The sequence below is a fragment of the Tenrec ecaudatus genome, chromosome 4, assembly GCF_050624435.1.
Source record: "Tenrec ecaudatus isolate mTenEca1 chromosome 4, mTenEca1.hap1, whole genome shotgun sequence".
NCBI classification, from domain to species: Eukaryota; Metazoa; Chordata; class Mammalia; order Afrosoricida; family Tenrecidae; genus Tenrec; species Tenrec ecaudatus.
The window spans coordinates 112,795,442-112,811,086 of NC_134533.1; the positions used below are offsets into that span (position 1 = coordinate 112,795,442).

The window sequence follows — 15,645 nt, forward strand, 5'->3', positions numbered from 1 at the left end:
GCACCTATAAGCAAGTTCTTATCATGGTGTAATCCTTCTTCCTGTTTCAAATTCTCTCAGCTCTGTTTCCTGTATTGGTTTTCCATGTCCATTATGGATTTCCTGTAAATACTTCCAGAGAAAAGATTGTAGTTGTCAATTATTTCATTTTGCTTGGATCTATTGTCATGCTGATGGAAGGCCATCAAGAAGATAGACTGACTGAAATGATGGGCTCAAGCCTAACAGTGATTGTGAGGGTGACGTGGGAGACTTGGAGTGTTTGGTTGTGCCCAGGGTCACTATGAATCAGAAATGACTTAATGGCACTGAACAACAGCTGTAAAGACTAGATTGTCTTAGTCCCTGACAAGTATAAAACTTCTTTGCCTATCCAATTGGGTGTATTTATACTGGGTTCTGATGACTTTCTATATTCATCCTTTAGCAGATGTAGTTTAAGAACATGGAAATCTGATTGTTAACCACATGAGCAGGTGGGTGGATGCAATTAGAGTCGTATGCAATACTCATGTCCCAGGCATCAATAACACCCACATTGAGATCTTTGAAAATGTCCTTCATAGTCAGATATTGAATGTAGCCATGGAAGTCTCCAAACTTCTCTGGGTCATCATTCATGTCCCTGGTGTTCTCAGTCTTAAGGATCACTTTAGTGGCTGGGCTTCTTAGAAATAGTAACTCAATAGCCTTTCGGATGCTGATGACCCTGCGGATGAAAACCTCAATGGGGAAGGGTCTGAAGTGCTGGCCGAGGGTGATAACGATGACTGTGTTTTCATCCCCCGGTATCTGGTCAATTTCCCTGGGGATATAACCCTGCTCTATCACAGAGTAGAGAGTACCAGTAACAAAAGGATGGCTATGTTTCATCCACTGAATCTGAAGATGCTTTTCTTGATCTAGAAGCAAGAGTTTCATAAACTTTCCAGTTCCATGAAGATTGAAAAATTTTAACGCTGAAGACAAAAGAAATACATTTTAAAGAAGTGTACAGCAATGATTATTTTTTAAACAGTATAGTCTGTCATTTAAAATCCTCACCCACCGAGATGACTTCTGACTGGAAAAGTACTGCCCTATAGAGCTGTTTTCTAGATCCTATGTGTTGATCATCAATGAAAATGGAAACAAGGATACATTTTAGATGCAAAGTCTTAGGTCCGGGGAATGGAACGAAGTCAAAAGTAAACGGCAGCAGGCATCAGCTAAATCCACACAGAAGAAGCACAGCAGCATGTGTGACCCAAGGATTGTAAATAATCAAATCCACCACCAGAGAAGGGAATGATATTTAATTCAGAACTTAAGTTCTGAGCTCCTGGTTTGCAGGAGGCTGTGGATGTCACTGAAAGCCCAAAGCCCATTTGCAGTGTCCCCCATGTGGACGAAGCCTCTGGTGAATGCCCTCTGAGTGTGGACCCGAGATGAGGAAGGCCTGGTTACCAGACAGAGCACATCGTAGGACGGATCACTGCAATTGCAGTTAGGTCAAAATGTGACACGTCCTCAGTGATTTCCCTCTTGACCTAATGTATAATTGCTCTAGATTTTGATACTTTCTGCTTTGGTATCGATGGGGCTTTTCCTCTGTCCTTGTATCATCGTTGTTGGGTCACTTGTATTCTGTCTTGCGTTTGTATAATGTATATTAAATCGAGATTAGTTAAACCTACAGAGACAACAGCTGGAGCAATAGATTCACAGGACAGGAGAGGCTGGCCGGCAAGTGGAGCTAACAGCAGTATGAGGAGAAGAACTGTCCTGGAATTGACTGCAGTGACGATGGCACAACTCCCATGCATGTGAACGAACTACCGAGACGTCGGAGATGTGAACTGCATATGCGTGAAAGTGTTAAAGAGAAAAAGAAAGCAGAACAAATGGCAAAAAGAGAGGTCTCATAAACATATTTTAAAACCTAGCTTGGTTTTCTAAAATTATATAAAATGACGACATACTTTTTACAATTTTGGGGAAGTGGTCGATCCACTGGCGCAGAGTAGAGTCTCCCAGGAGGTAAATGAGTTTTCCTTTGAAACAGTCACTTATTTTTATTGTATTCAATGGAATCTGTTGACAGGATGTTGTAATCCACTTTCCTTTGAACACATAGCCACCAGGAACGGGAATATGCATTCCAATCTGGCATTTTTCAGTTACTGTTTTACTCTCTGGTGACAGAAATACATTTGGTAAGTGATTTTATTGACGTAAATTACTTGTACACATTCAACCTTCTCTGTCTTTCCCTTTCTGGGAATCTGTCATTCTTTCGCCTCCTGTTTCCTACTTCTTTCACTTCCTAATATTGTTCTTTGATTACTAGCTCTGTCTTAGGCACTTCTACGGATTCCTTTGAGAAGTCTGGGGTCATCGTGATTCCTGCCTGTACCTTATCGCCTCCACCGTTTCTTGGCGATTCCCACCAATCTGTGTTAGCGTATGCGGTAGGGTCTATCCTGAATGATGGTCATGCATTTTGTATCAAATCATTTCCCTTTGCACGGTTAGCGAAGGAATGACCTAAATTATAAAATAGCTTAAAATACAGTATGCGTACATTTCACAAACTTTCAACTGGCATAAACTGTCTATCTTAAATTCGTATCATTTTAATAGGGCTTTCCTAAAAGGGACACGAAGCAGACAACCCAAACCAATGCTCGGCGATTTCCCAGCAAGTTCCACTAGAATGATAGGTTATGTTGGCACAGCGTATCACATGTAGAAGTTATCGAACGTTTGTCGTGGCGCAGCAGAGACGATCAGGTTTGTCCTAAGTGATTTCTTCTCAGTGTGCCACCACCCCATCATTGAGTCAACAGTTTCCCTTTTAGGTTTTGTTAACCCAACACTCCTACATTCAGGTGCTGGAAAAGGCTGAAAATAACAATACCTTAAAAAAGACAGACATTTTATTTCTCCTTTGCCACCCAGTGCTAGTGTGAGCAGGCAGGGCTGTTACAAGGTCTCTGAATTAAGGACTCCAGTTTCTCTTCCTTTGCTGCTGTTATTCTCTCCTTCTGGTTTGGATCTCACCATCTAACATAGTTCTTTCATTTGCCACCATGTTATCAAGATTCCAGCTGGTCAGAAAGAGGCTGTGGGAAGGGAGGGGCTTGCTTTGCTTTTAAGGTATGACCAAGAGGCTTCTCATTGCACTCTCATTTCTGTAAAATAATCTAGTTGTGGCCACAGCCAGCTGGAAGTAAAGCTCTGACCTTCACTTACATGTCTGTGGGTCCAGCTGAAATTAGGGCACTTTACTACTCTGGAGCCATAGCTCATTTGTTGCAATGTGTGGTGGCTTGGGTGTTGCTGTCATGCTTGAAGCAATGTCACTGATATTTCAAATACCAGCAGGGGCAGCCCATGTGAACAAGTTCCAGCAGAGCTCACAGACTAAGAATAGACCCGGAAGAAGGCCTAGGCTATTGACTTCAGGAATTAGCCACTGAAAACCTTACGGATAGCTGTCAGACATACTGTCAGACGAGTAGCGCCACATATCAGATGACACTCTAAATGTAAGTGAGGAAGAGCTATTTCTCAAAGTAGAGCCAACCATTAGAAAGCTTTTGGGACCTTCATTTGTGGATGAGACATGGATCACAATGAGAAGAAACAGCTGCAAACAGCAATTAAAAATTGGAACTTGCTGTGTATTAAGGAAAATTGGAAGTCGTCAAAAATGCAATGGAATGCATACAGATTGACATCCTCTGTGTTAGCACGCTGACCTGGACGGGTCCTGGCCACTTAGAATCAGCAGTCTTATGGTTTCCTCTGCCAGAAATGACTGATTCAACAGGGATGGTGCTGCATTCATTCTTTAAAAGGCCATTTTAAGATCGATCTTGATCTTACAATGCTGTCTGATAGGATAATATCTGTATGTATACAAGGAAATCCAATCAGCACAACTGTCACTCAGACTTATGTCCCAACCACTAGAGCTCTGCCCAATCCAAACACGATGCCATCGAGTCAGTGCTGACTCATAGCGACCCTTGGAGGCTTCTAAGACTGTAACTATTTAATGGAGAAAAAGCACAGTCTTTCACGCTTGCAGCTGCTGGTGGTTTGGAACTGCTGACCCGGACCCTATGGGCCATAGCCCAACTAACTCATAACCACTGCACCCCCAGGGCTCCACTAGAGCTATTGAGGATGAAATAGAAGAATTATACCAACCTCTTCAGCTTGAAACTGATCAAGCCAGAAATAAAGATGTATTGATGTTTGTTGCCAATTGGAATGCCAAGAATTTAGCATTTTGGAACAAAGAGGAAGGAATGGTAGTTGGGACATATGGCCTTGGTGACAGAAATGAGCTGGGGATTGCACGATTCAATTTTGCAAGAGCAGTGACTTCATGGCAAACGTATTTTTTCACTGACACAAAAGGTTCTTCACATGGACTTCTCCAGATGGGATCTACAGAAATCAAATAGACTACATCTGTGGGAAGAGATGATGGAGAAGCTCAATATCAGTAACTAAAAGCAGATCAGGGCCAATTGTGAAACAGATCATCCATTGCTCATATGTAGCAAGTTTAGGTTGAAGCAGAAATAAATTGAAACAAGTCTACAAAAGCCAAAATAGGACCTTCAGTACATCCCACCTGAATTTTGAGGATATATGAAGATGGATCAAAGACCAAAATGTAAAACCCAGTGCTACACAGATCATCAGTGAGAAAAGAGGCCTTACAAATTTAAGGTATCCTTTGGCTGGGCATAGACACACTATCACATATGTTGAATAAAACACACAGTGGATGACAAAATTGATGACTGGGACCTACTAAAAATAAGACATTTATATGCATTAAAAGACTTTACCAAATGAGTAAAAAGGGAGCTTGGGGGGAGGGGGGACCGGAAATGGCAATGAGAGAACAGACAAGGGACTAATTTCTAAAATCTATAGAGAACTTAAATACCTCAATAAGAGAAGAAGATCCCAAGTATAAAGTGGGCAAAAGACACGAACAAACACTGTACCAAGGAAAGGTGGCATCTGAATGGCAAACTCCCCCCCCACCAAAAAAAAAAAACCAACCTCGAGAAGAAATGCTCGTGATGGCTAGCTATTTGGGATATGAAAACCAAAACAATAAATCCCACCTTCCACTGACATTACCAACTAAGCAACTAAGTTAACAAAACAATAAGCGTCCAGTAAATAAACAAATGCTAGAGAGGCCTAGGATTGATTGGAACCCTTGATTTCTACTGGTGGGACTATAAATGTGCACAAACACTATGATGCCACTTCAAAATTGGATAAGAAATTCCACAGGACCCAGACATCCCTCTGCCAGGGATGTGTTCTACAGAAGGAAGAGTCATAACACAAACATACACACTCATACACACAATAGCGTGAATTCACTGCAAAATTGCTCACAGTGGCAAAAGGATGGAATCAATCTGGAGAGCCATCAGGAGAAGAATGGATATCGAAACTCTAGCACACAATAGAATATTATATATCACTGAAAAACTATGATGAGACCATGAAGCACCTCATGATGGGGAGAGATCTGGAGAACCTCATGCTGAGTGAAACTTGTCTATCACAAAAGGACAAGTGTTACATGATACCATCATTGTAAGGGAATATAGTTAAAAAAGAAGACAAAGATCTTCAGACCAAGGGAACAGACTTGAGATTGGCAGGATTTGGCATAGGGGCAGGGGAGGGAAAAGAAAGCAATGGGCTAGACCACAGCTGCTGTGAACTTCTGTGCAACAGAAGATACAAGTGCACCAGAGGAAGAAGTCAAAGTATGAAGTGGGTGAAGGGTAAATAATTGAGGCATTTGACTACTAGTTTAAACAGTTGGATACAAAGTTGATGATCTGAAATGTAACCCTCCCACCACCACTTAATTTACCCTAAAGAGGGAAAAACAAAAAAAATCACCTAAAGTGCTTGTCTTAATAGTCAACCATTAAAACTTGAGCTCTGGGACAACTATGATTACTAACATTAGTATTGAAAACTTCTCCCGCTGTGGCAGTTAGATTTTATGTCAACTTGATGGGACCTGTGTGGAGGTAGGGGCAGAATTCAAACTGTCAATCAAGTGGTAGCCTGATGACACCTGCTTGGGGATGTGGCCTTTAGTGCAGAAATGAGAGAGGCTGGTAACTGTTTCTCTCTTTGCCCTGTAGCTTTCTTAGTTGCTGGGAGTATGCGTCTGCCTTGGATGCTAGTCTCATGTGGACTTCTCAGCCCTGAGAGCTATTGGTGACTGCCATGTATCTATCAACCTTGTATTCACGTGACCCTGCATCCATCAGCTGTGATCTTCCTGCATCCTGCTTCACCCTTCTCCATCACTGGCCTGCAACTACATTGATTCTGAAGAGGGCTCTCTGCCTGGCATTCGGCCTATGGACTTCAGTTGGACTGGGCTGGGATGCCTTCTGACATAAGGCTCTTTCTTATACATATGTGAGTGTCACTGGATTTGTTTCTCTAGACAGCCTAGTCGAATGCACTTGTGTAAGAGTGCCCCTGAAAAGAATCTGGGCCAAGCACCACCTACCATGGGAGAGAACCAACTTACTGTTACAGCTGGAGACAGCAATGTTTTTGAATTCTTTCATCATTTCAACACCCACATTGGACCTTAAAAAAACAACACAGGATGTTTGATTAGCCTTCAGCTTGTCCATACAATACAGATAAGATGATTCACCTGCTTCAGAGAGGATGGTGATGATTTTTTTCTTCCCTTAACTGGGTGCAGGTTTACAGACCAGATCAGTTTTCCATTTAACGATTCATAAGATCCCCATGGTGTAATATCAGTTATCTCACGTCCTCCCTGTGATTTGTGCTTCCATGTCTCCTTCTCTGCTAGCCCTTCTGAAACTTGCTCTTGGGTAAATGCTGCCCTTTTGATCCCACGTGGCTGGTTATTCCGCAGTGTACTTGGCTGGTGTTACTGCTGTAGACCTATTTAGCTGAAAACTGTGCCAATAGGCAAGTTCATTTCCAGACCAGAAGGCTTACCAAGGGCCAGCGTTCCAGAGGTCCCATTAGTCTCCACCTGACAAGAAAGCCTGGATATTTTTATGATTTTGAGCTCTGATCCACAATTTTCTTCTACTCTATTCAGGATCTTCTCATGTGACCCCTTCACAGCAGTAGGTAATGCGAGCCTGGTACCATCTAGACCTTCTGATCTCAGGGTCATGGAGACTGATGTCAATGGTTCATTAGACTAATTTGTTTCTATGTTTTTCATTTCCACCACTCTTCTTTCGTCTAGACAGGGAGAAGCCAATAGTGGTAGCTTAGATGGCTGCTCATGAGCGTTAAACCCCCAGTCACTACTCCCTAAAGGAGAGTTGAAAGCATTGTCTTTGTGCACCATGGTATGCCAATTGACCCTGGTGTCCCCTGAGCCTACAGCCTTTATCCCCCAGGACCAATGACTCATTCCCTTAATGTTTTTTATGCATAAATATTTTTCATTACTCTGTTCCCTGTGTGTTGCAGCACAACTATGGATGTATTTGCAGAAAAGGTACACACACATGTACAATTATCCTCTGTCAAGCCTATGTACACTTGTTGGTATATTTTCACTCTCCCTCCCATACCTGTTCAGCCTGCATGTCTATTAATGCCTCATCCCATAACCCCAATCCAAACTTCACCTACTGCCATTGAGTTGTTTTTTAACTTGCAGCAAACCTATAAAACAGAGAACTGTCCTTCTGGGTTTCCAAGGCTGTTTTAGAGAAGCAGAAAGCCTCCTCTTTCTATGGAACAGCACCTGATGACTTTGAACTGCTGACCTTGCATTAAGCAACCCAACATGTAACCCACTTTATCACCAGGGCTTCATCTCCCATATATGATCATTATTGCAAGACTGTGTATGTATCAGTATCTGCACCTATTATCTTTAACACTTGCCCTCCTCTCCCAGGGTTCTACCTAAATTCTACTTTTTTTTTTTTTTTACAAACCGCTTATTGTTGTATATTACTAGCTTCTTGAGGATGATCTTAACTATTATCGTTGATGTAACATTTAGATATATTGGACATTGCAGATAAATTGGGATTTTAGAAAAGCGTCTGCCCTGCTGAGGCATATGAAGTTCAGGGCAGCTCTGCTCATTGGCTCCATGCAATCAATGTGTCCTAGTCATTTGGATGAATAATATTTTGATTTCACGAGTTCTTTTCTCTCTTCCTACTTCCACGGTAACTATTCAAGTTCACATTATATATTTCTTAGACTACTGTGAGCCTATAATTAGCAAGCTTATCTCAGTTTTATCCAACCACAATTCTTCAACACAAGGTTGGAGCATTCTTTCTCAGGATAAAGGCAACTGTGTTCCTGCTTAAAATATTTATTGTTTCCGTATCTCTTAGTAAGAGGGTAAAACTCCACCACATGACGCTGAAGCCTTTTCATCATAGGGCTCTGTTTACTCATGACTCCTACTATGCATTATTTCAACTTTCCCCCAGAAACTTGTTAATGTAAGTTGGTGAAGAAAGGTCTGGCCTACTTCTGTATCTATAACATCTTTTAAAGTTATTGCACAAGAGTAGTGTTCTATCTGATGCATGAAAACATACATTGCATTTATTTCCTCCAATAAATACAGGTGGATGCAACACTACCTGACTCTTCTTGCTTTAAAGCCCTCACTTTCTTTGATCTACTCTTTGTTTCAGATCCAGGTACGTACTTATGCAAGTCTAGACAAGAAGAGACAGCCAAGCAGGAATTGTGAACCCAAGTGCCATGTGCAACATGCATGTAAGTAGCATCTGATGTTCTGTTTTGGTTTCCTCTTCAGGTAGAATACCAAGAATAGGGAAGGAATCAACTTGTGCTTCACCCTTTCTGAAATACTGCATAAGGGTAGGCAGTAGGTAGAAGGAGATTTGATAAACTGTACAATAAGTGATCAAGAAAAGAAATAGAAATTCAACTAAGGTTTTCCTGATTTCAGAAAGGAGTGAAAGAATATGGATCAGAAACCAAAACTTGGACAACTAGGTAAGAGTCTAAAATGCATATGATATTTCTAAATTTGGTACCCAATCCACTTCTTAGCCATTAAAAGTATCTCTCCAAGTCTTAGGGGGAAAGAAAAACCTTGACTTTGTAAACTGCTAAAACAGTGACTACTGAGATTATAGCATTTTGGTCTGTAGCAAGAGTTAGAAGAGGGAAATCCCAAGAAATTAAAGGATGGTGGCAGAATGTGAAGGGAAAAGCCAGCACTCTGAGTCTCTGAAGCTTATGGAGAGTTGGCACCTGGACTAGAGTCTGGAACTGACAGATGGACTCAGGGATTTTCAGGAGAAAGGCACACAGGTTCTGGGATTTGTGGTGACGACATGTAGGATAGGTACCTTTTGCTAATCTCCAAAGAGACTGATGAAGAGACCCTGATTGTTCGTTGCAAGCCATGATGTGTTTTCAGAGAAAAGGGAGACTAAGAATTAGTATCTGTTTGTAATAAACGGGGGAAAGGCACGCTGTTGGCAGTATATACTTGATAGCAGTATGCTTACACTCTATAGTTTATGAATGCCTCTTTAGCTCAGGGTGTGATGGTTAATTTTATGTACGAATTAAAAAAAATCATTTCCTTAGGGTCTCTTATCAATCTGTACATACATCCAGTGTGTCAAGCATATTTGTTTATATACCAATTTGATAACTTTATGTATATTTGAAAAATGTACCAATGTTTCCTAGTTGTTTGAACAAATAATGGTCTAGTTGCAGTCATGAGGGAGTTGTGTATGATTAAATCAGTTGTGGATTAAGCAGACTCCTTTCATATTTAATCTATGAAATTGAAGAAATTGAAGAATTCTACTAATGACATCAGTCAGAAGTTGATCAAATATGCAATCAAGATGCATCGATAATTATTGGTGAAAAGAATATAAAATTTGGGAACAAAGAGGAAGAAGGTACAATAGTTGGAAAATATGGGCTTGATGATAGAAATGAAGTTGTAAATTTCATGGTAGAAATTTGCAAGGTCAGTGACTTGTTCATACCAAATACTTCTATAACACAAAAGGTGACTGTAGGGAGCCGCTGTGCCTGCGTCCGCATCTGCTGCAGCTCAAGCTTGGATTAGGTCTCCAAAAGAGCATGACTGCAAAGCAGACAAAAAAAGAAACGTTGGAGCGCCCAGAGCGCTGATTGGCAGGATGTTTGGTTGGCTTCTTGTGCGTTCTCTGTAGGATTAGCTGCTCCAGGCAGCAAGATGTCGAAGTCACAACCCAAACCAGTCAAACCAGGACAAGTCAAGGTCTTCAGAGCTCTGTATACATTTGAGCCCAGAACTCCAGATGAATTATACTTTGAAGAAGGTGATATTATTTACATTACCGACATGAGTGACACCAATTGGTGGAAAGGCACCTGCAAAGGCAGAACTGGGGTAATTCCAAACAACCATGTGGCTGAGAAAGCAGAATCCATCGACAAACCGCTCCACAAAGTTACCAAAAGAGGCACCCTGAGCTGGTTGAGAGAGTGTTTGGACAACCGTGTTGGTGTTACTGGCTTAGACAAAGCTGGGAGCACTGTCTTATACTAGGTCTGCCACGGCGGTCACAAAGATATAGTGGAAATAGTATTTACTCAGCCAAATATGGAACTGACCCAACAGAACAAGTTGGGGGCCACTGCTTTGCAGGCTGCTTCCCTGAAGGGATATGCAGCCATGGTCCAGTTGCTTCTGGTAAAAGATGCTGGAAGAGACTTAAGGAACAATGAGAAGGAGCTGGCCCTGGGTCTGGGGACGACTACTGCCTGTGCCTCTCTCCTGAAAAAGAAACAAGGGACAGATGCAGTTCAGACATGAAGCAATGCTGCTGCTGCTGAAGACTCCGATGAATTCCCTCCCACAGCTTTGACATCTAAAACTTCGGGTTGCTTTTGCCATTCCAAAAGCCTTGTCTTTGCCAGAAGAGTGTTGGTGACTATTAAAAAAAAAAAAAAAAGAACATATGCACGTGGCAGCACTGCAGTGTGTTTGAACAGAACATGCGTGCAGCTCTCACCTTTGGTTTATCAAACAGGGACTGGATACATTGCTGTATAAAGTACATTCATGTTCACCAGAGTAGATGAGAAGAGATTATTCCTAAAGGAATGTTCAGAAATTTTCCTTTAAAAAGGAGTCAGGATTTTTTTTTTTAAGTTCTTTACTTCAAGAACTGAGATACTTTGAATGGGGTTTTCAAGGGGTGGGGGCGGGGCAGCAGGATGCTTGGAATAATAAACCAAAAAATAAACCAATACTTAAAAGGATATAGTCAGCTATTCTGACAAAAACAAATGTTTTAAGAGGGAAAAAAAGTTACTATATACATGGACTTTTCAACATGGAATACAAAAAACCCAAATTGACTACATTTGTGTGAAGATACACTGCAAAGCTCAGAATCAACAGCTAAACCAGGGCAGGGACCCACTGTGAACAAGATAATCAACTGCTCACATGTAAGTTCTGGATGAAGTAAAGGAAAGGAAAACACGTCCATGAGAGTCAAAATATGTCTTTGAGTTTATCCCACCTGAATTTTGAAAACATCTCAAGAACTGATTCCACGCAATGAAAACTAATGACAGAAGCCCTAATGATGACCTGTGGGAGGACATTAAGAACATTATTCACGAAGAAAGCAAAAGGTCATTTAAAAGACAGGGAAAAAATGAAAAATCAATGTGGATGTCAGAAGAGACTGAAATTTCTTCACTAAAGAGTAGCTAATACATGTGGACGAAATGACATCAATGAGCTGAACAGAAAATTTCAAAGGGCAGTTCGAGAAAACAAAGCCAAATATTATATTGAACTGTGCAAAGACCTAGAACTAGGAAACCCAAAGGCAAGAACATGCTCAGCCTATGATAAATTGAAGAAAATCAAGAAAAAAAATTGAAGCCTGGAGTTGCAATACTGATAGATTCTATGGGCAAAATAGTGAATGATACAGGAAGAATCAAAAGAAGATGGAAAGATCACACAGAGTCATAGTACAAAATATTATTAGTTGACATTCTACAATTTCAGGAGGTAACATATGAGTAAGAACCAATAGTGCTGAAAAAAGAAGTTCAAGTTACACTGAAAGAATTAGCTAAAATCAAGGCTTCATGAATTGCTGGAATACTAATTGAAATGTTTCCACAAGCTGATGAAGCACTGGAAGTACCTACTTGTCAGTGCCAGAAAATATGAAAGACGGCTACTTAGCCAACTGACTGGAAGAGATCCATGTTTATACCCATTCCAAAGAAAGAGGACCAAATAGAATGCTCAGAACTGTATCATTGATAATCATATGCAAGTAAAATTTTGTTGAAGATCATTCCACAATGGTTGCAGTAGTGCATTGACATGGAGCTGCCAGAGGTACAGGCCAGATTCAGAAGAAGATATTGAACAAGGGATGTCATTGCTGATGTCAGATGGATCTTGGCTGAAAGCAGAGAATACCAGAAAGATGTTTACTGGTGTCTTACTGACTATATAAAGGGTGTGTGGATCATAAAAAAAACACATGGGTAACCTTGAGAAGAATGGGAATTCTAGGACACATTATTGTCTTCATGAGTAACTTGTACATGGATCAAAAGGCAGTTGGACAACAATACGGGAATATTGATTTAAAATCAGGAAAGTTTTGTGACAGGGTTGTATCCTATCACCATACTTATTCAATGCTGAGCAAATAATCAGAGAATTTGGCTTATATGAAGAAGAACGTGACATCAGGTTTGGAGGAAGGCTTATTTAAAATCTGAGATATACAGATAACACCATCTTGTTTGAAGAAGTCAAGAAAACTTGAAGCACTTGCTGATGAAGATCAAGGTTTGCAGTCTTCAGTATGGATTACAATTTAATGTAAAGAAGACTGAAACCCTCACAAGTAGACCCATAAATAACATCATGATAAATGGAGAGAAGGTTGAAGTTGTCATAGATTTTGTCTTGCTTGGATGAACAATCTAATGCTTATGGAAGCAGCAGTCAAGAGATCAAAAGACGAGTTGCATTGGGTCAATCTGCTGCATAAGACCTCGTTAAGAGTACTGAAGGGAAGGATGTTCCTTTGAGGACTAATGTGTGCTTGGCATAAGCATTGGAACTGTGGATCTAGAGAAGAATATTCAAAGTACCAGAGCGTTAAAAGGACAAACGGATCTGTCTCGGAAGAAGTATGACCACATGCTCCTCAGAGGCAAAGACGGCGAGGCCTTGTGTTACATACTTACATCATGTTAGGTAAACATAAGGAAGAGGGGAAAAGATTGGAAGGCCCTCAATGAGATGGACTCCCACAGTGGCTACAGGAACAATTGAGAGGATGGCACAGGACCAGGTATTGTTTCATTCTGTTGCGCATAAGATCGCTATGGTTCGGAGCTGACTCTATGGCATCTAAGAACAACAACACACTCATATTCCATAACGCAATGCAATGTAATCAATCTGTTAGTTGAGATATTATCAGTGTAGGATGTAGCCTAAAACAAACCTTTTTGAATTCTAAAACAACCAGAAGAAACGTAGTAAGCACAGATTGGGAAGACAGGAGACACGGGAAGATTGTCCATAAGCTGAGGAACCAGTGTGCCCAGGCATACTGGGAGGGAAGGAACCAACATGACCAAGATGCTGATTTGGACTTTAGCCTCCCAAACTGTGGGGGGCGTGGGGGAAAATCTCTGTTCTTTCAAATCACCTACTTGTGGTATTTCTGCTATGGCAGCATTAGCTAACTAAGACATAGATGCTTCCAGGGATCATTAGGTCACAAGTTGGCAAATATGAAGGAGTCCTTTTGGGAACTACCTTTCGGGAGAGAATACTGGGTTTCAGTATAGACAATGAATTGAAGAAGGCATAGTTGCGGAGACCAAGACCAAATAGGAAACTGTGAAAAGTAACCTGGAAGGGATGAAGGTGGTCTGAACTTGCCTGATAGCACTGAGAATAGAAATGGATTAATGTGAAAGGTATTTAAGAGGCTGAATCTATAGAATATGATATGAGAGTCAAAGGGGCATGGATGTTACTACACGTGGCTCCAAACCAAACCAAACCAAACCAAACCAAGCTCACTGCCATTGAGTTGATTCCAACTCATGATGGGCCTATATACAGTTTCCAAGGCCATAAAGAAGTCTAATCTTTAAGTCTCGCTTTGCTCCCTTGAAAGGGCTGGTACTTTTAAGTGCCGACACGGCAGTTAGCAGCCCCACACCTAACACACAGGGCCGCCAGGGCTCCAAGGGAAACCTTACATGGTGGAACATCTATGTTAACACACGGAATACATTTCCACTGACAATAATGAGTGAGACCAAGACTCAATTTGAGAATACCAGTCACTATGAATGAAGGCATACATTTTATAAAGTCCCACCTTTTCTAGCCATTTCATTAAACAGCTCAGTGAAAATGCACAACTTGGTAGTGAACGGTCATGAACAGGGGCCCTGGGAAGAAGCCACATGTCTGCCCTGAATCACAAGTAAAGGAGGCGTCTGTGGAGACTCATGCTCAACACTAATTGAAATGGGTACTCCAATTCCGCGTGTGAGCATCCCTCAGTGAAAGCATATTCACCTTCTTAAAAGCCCTTTTTCCTCGGCAGTAAGATAAGAAATGTCTTGATTCCTGGAGGACATATGGGTGAGTGCACCACAGGGCATGTGCTGGGGCTTCACGCAATAGAAGGCTTCTTGGTTATACAAGTATTGGCACAATTCAGTACTTGTATTTAGGACCAGGCCACATTCAGTGAAGACATGGGAGGTGCCATTTTGAAATGAGCCTTTGAAAATAATCTTGCCATATCCTTGATTTCTTGCCCTCCAGAGAGCGGACACCCCTTCACTGGGGTGGAAAAGCAGCAGGGACAGAGACACTGGGCCCTCCCAGAAGAGAGTGAAGCGAACCAGGTAGCTGCCATTGTGGAAGTCGGTCACCTCTCCTGAAGCCCCTGCCCTCAGGGTGGGGGAAGACATCCTGGCCCTCAGGAAATCCCCACCATACTCCTTCCTGCGCCCCAGGTGGTCCCTCGCCTCCAGCAGCAGGTCTAGGTGCTCCCCGGCACAGTAGGTGTCTCGAGGGTTGAGAACGGAGACTGTGCTGTGTGTGGCACTGGTGGTGGAGTTCACGTGGGGGAAAGGTCTGGGGGGCATCAGCTGGTCCAGTTGCTTCATGATGTCCTTTATCCTCAGGTCAGTCTCTGTTGGGGAGGCCAGTGGTCTCAGTGGTGCCTCAGGACACGAGGTTATTGTGGTGGCATTCCTGTTACACAGGAAGATTGGTAACCGTAAGTCTGACCAAAACTGAAATGAAAAAGAATGCGACAAACTGTGAAATGAACCTGTCTGTAGTCATTTTTACTTCCGATGCGCTTGAGTGCTCATTTACATAGTATCAGTAACTTTATTTAAAACCTGTTAAATTTGGATAAAAGATAAATATTTCTACTATGATCTCAATATTCTAGAGAAGCTCCAACAGTTGCAGATAGATACATTAAATTCAAGACATACAGCTCAGAGAATACTTTAAGAGGGTTACGTAAGATAGTAGTG

The 15,645-nt window shown here is 41.6% G+C and overlaps 1 protein-coding gene and 1 pseudogene across 2 annotated transcripts; one reads left to right on the top strand and one right to left on the bottom strand.

Annotated features, from left to right (window-relative positions):
* Positions 1–423: 423 nt before the first annotated feature.
* Positions 424–15,333, bottom strand: LOC142447057 (NXPE family member 1-like). Of its 2 annotated transcripts, XM_075548770.1 has the most exons (5): positions 14,666–15,288; positions 6,587–6,648; positions 2,238–2,240; positions 1,962–2,174; positions 424–959 (listed from the first exon to the last, which is right to left on the bottom strand). In XM_075548770.1, exons 1-5 carry the CDS (start codon positions 15,262–15,264, stop codon positions 424–426), a joined length of 1,413 nt encoding a protein of 470 aa, XP_075404885.1. In that variant the 5' UTR covers positions 15,265–15,288. The 2 variants fall into 2 exon arrangements, with proteins under 2 accessions (XP_075404885.1, XP_075404884.1); XM_075548769.1 differs by lacking the exon at positions 2,238–2,240 and having other exon boundaries at positions 14,666–15,333.
* Positions 10,283–11,125, top strand: LOC142444312 (osteoclast-stimulating factor 1 pseudogene; annotated as a pseudogene).
* Positions 15,334–15,645: the final 312 nt, after the last annotated feature.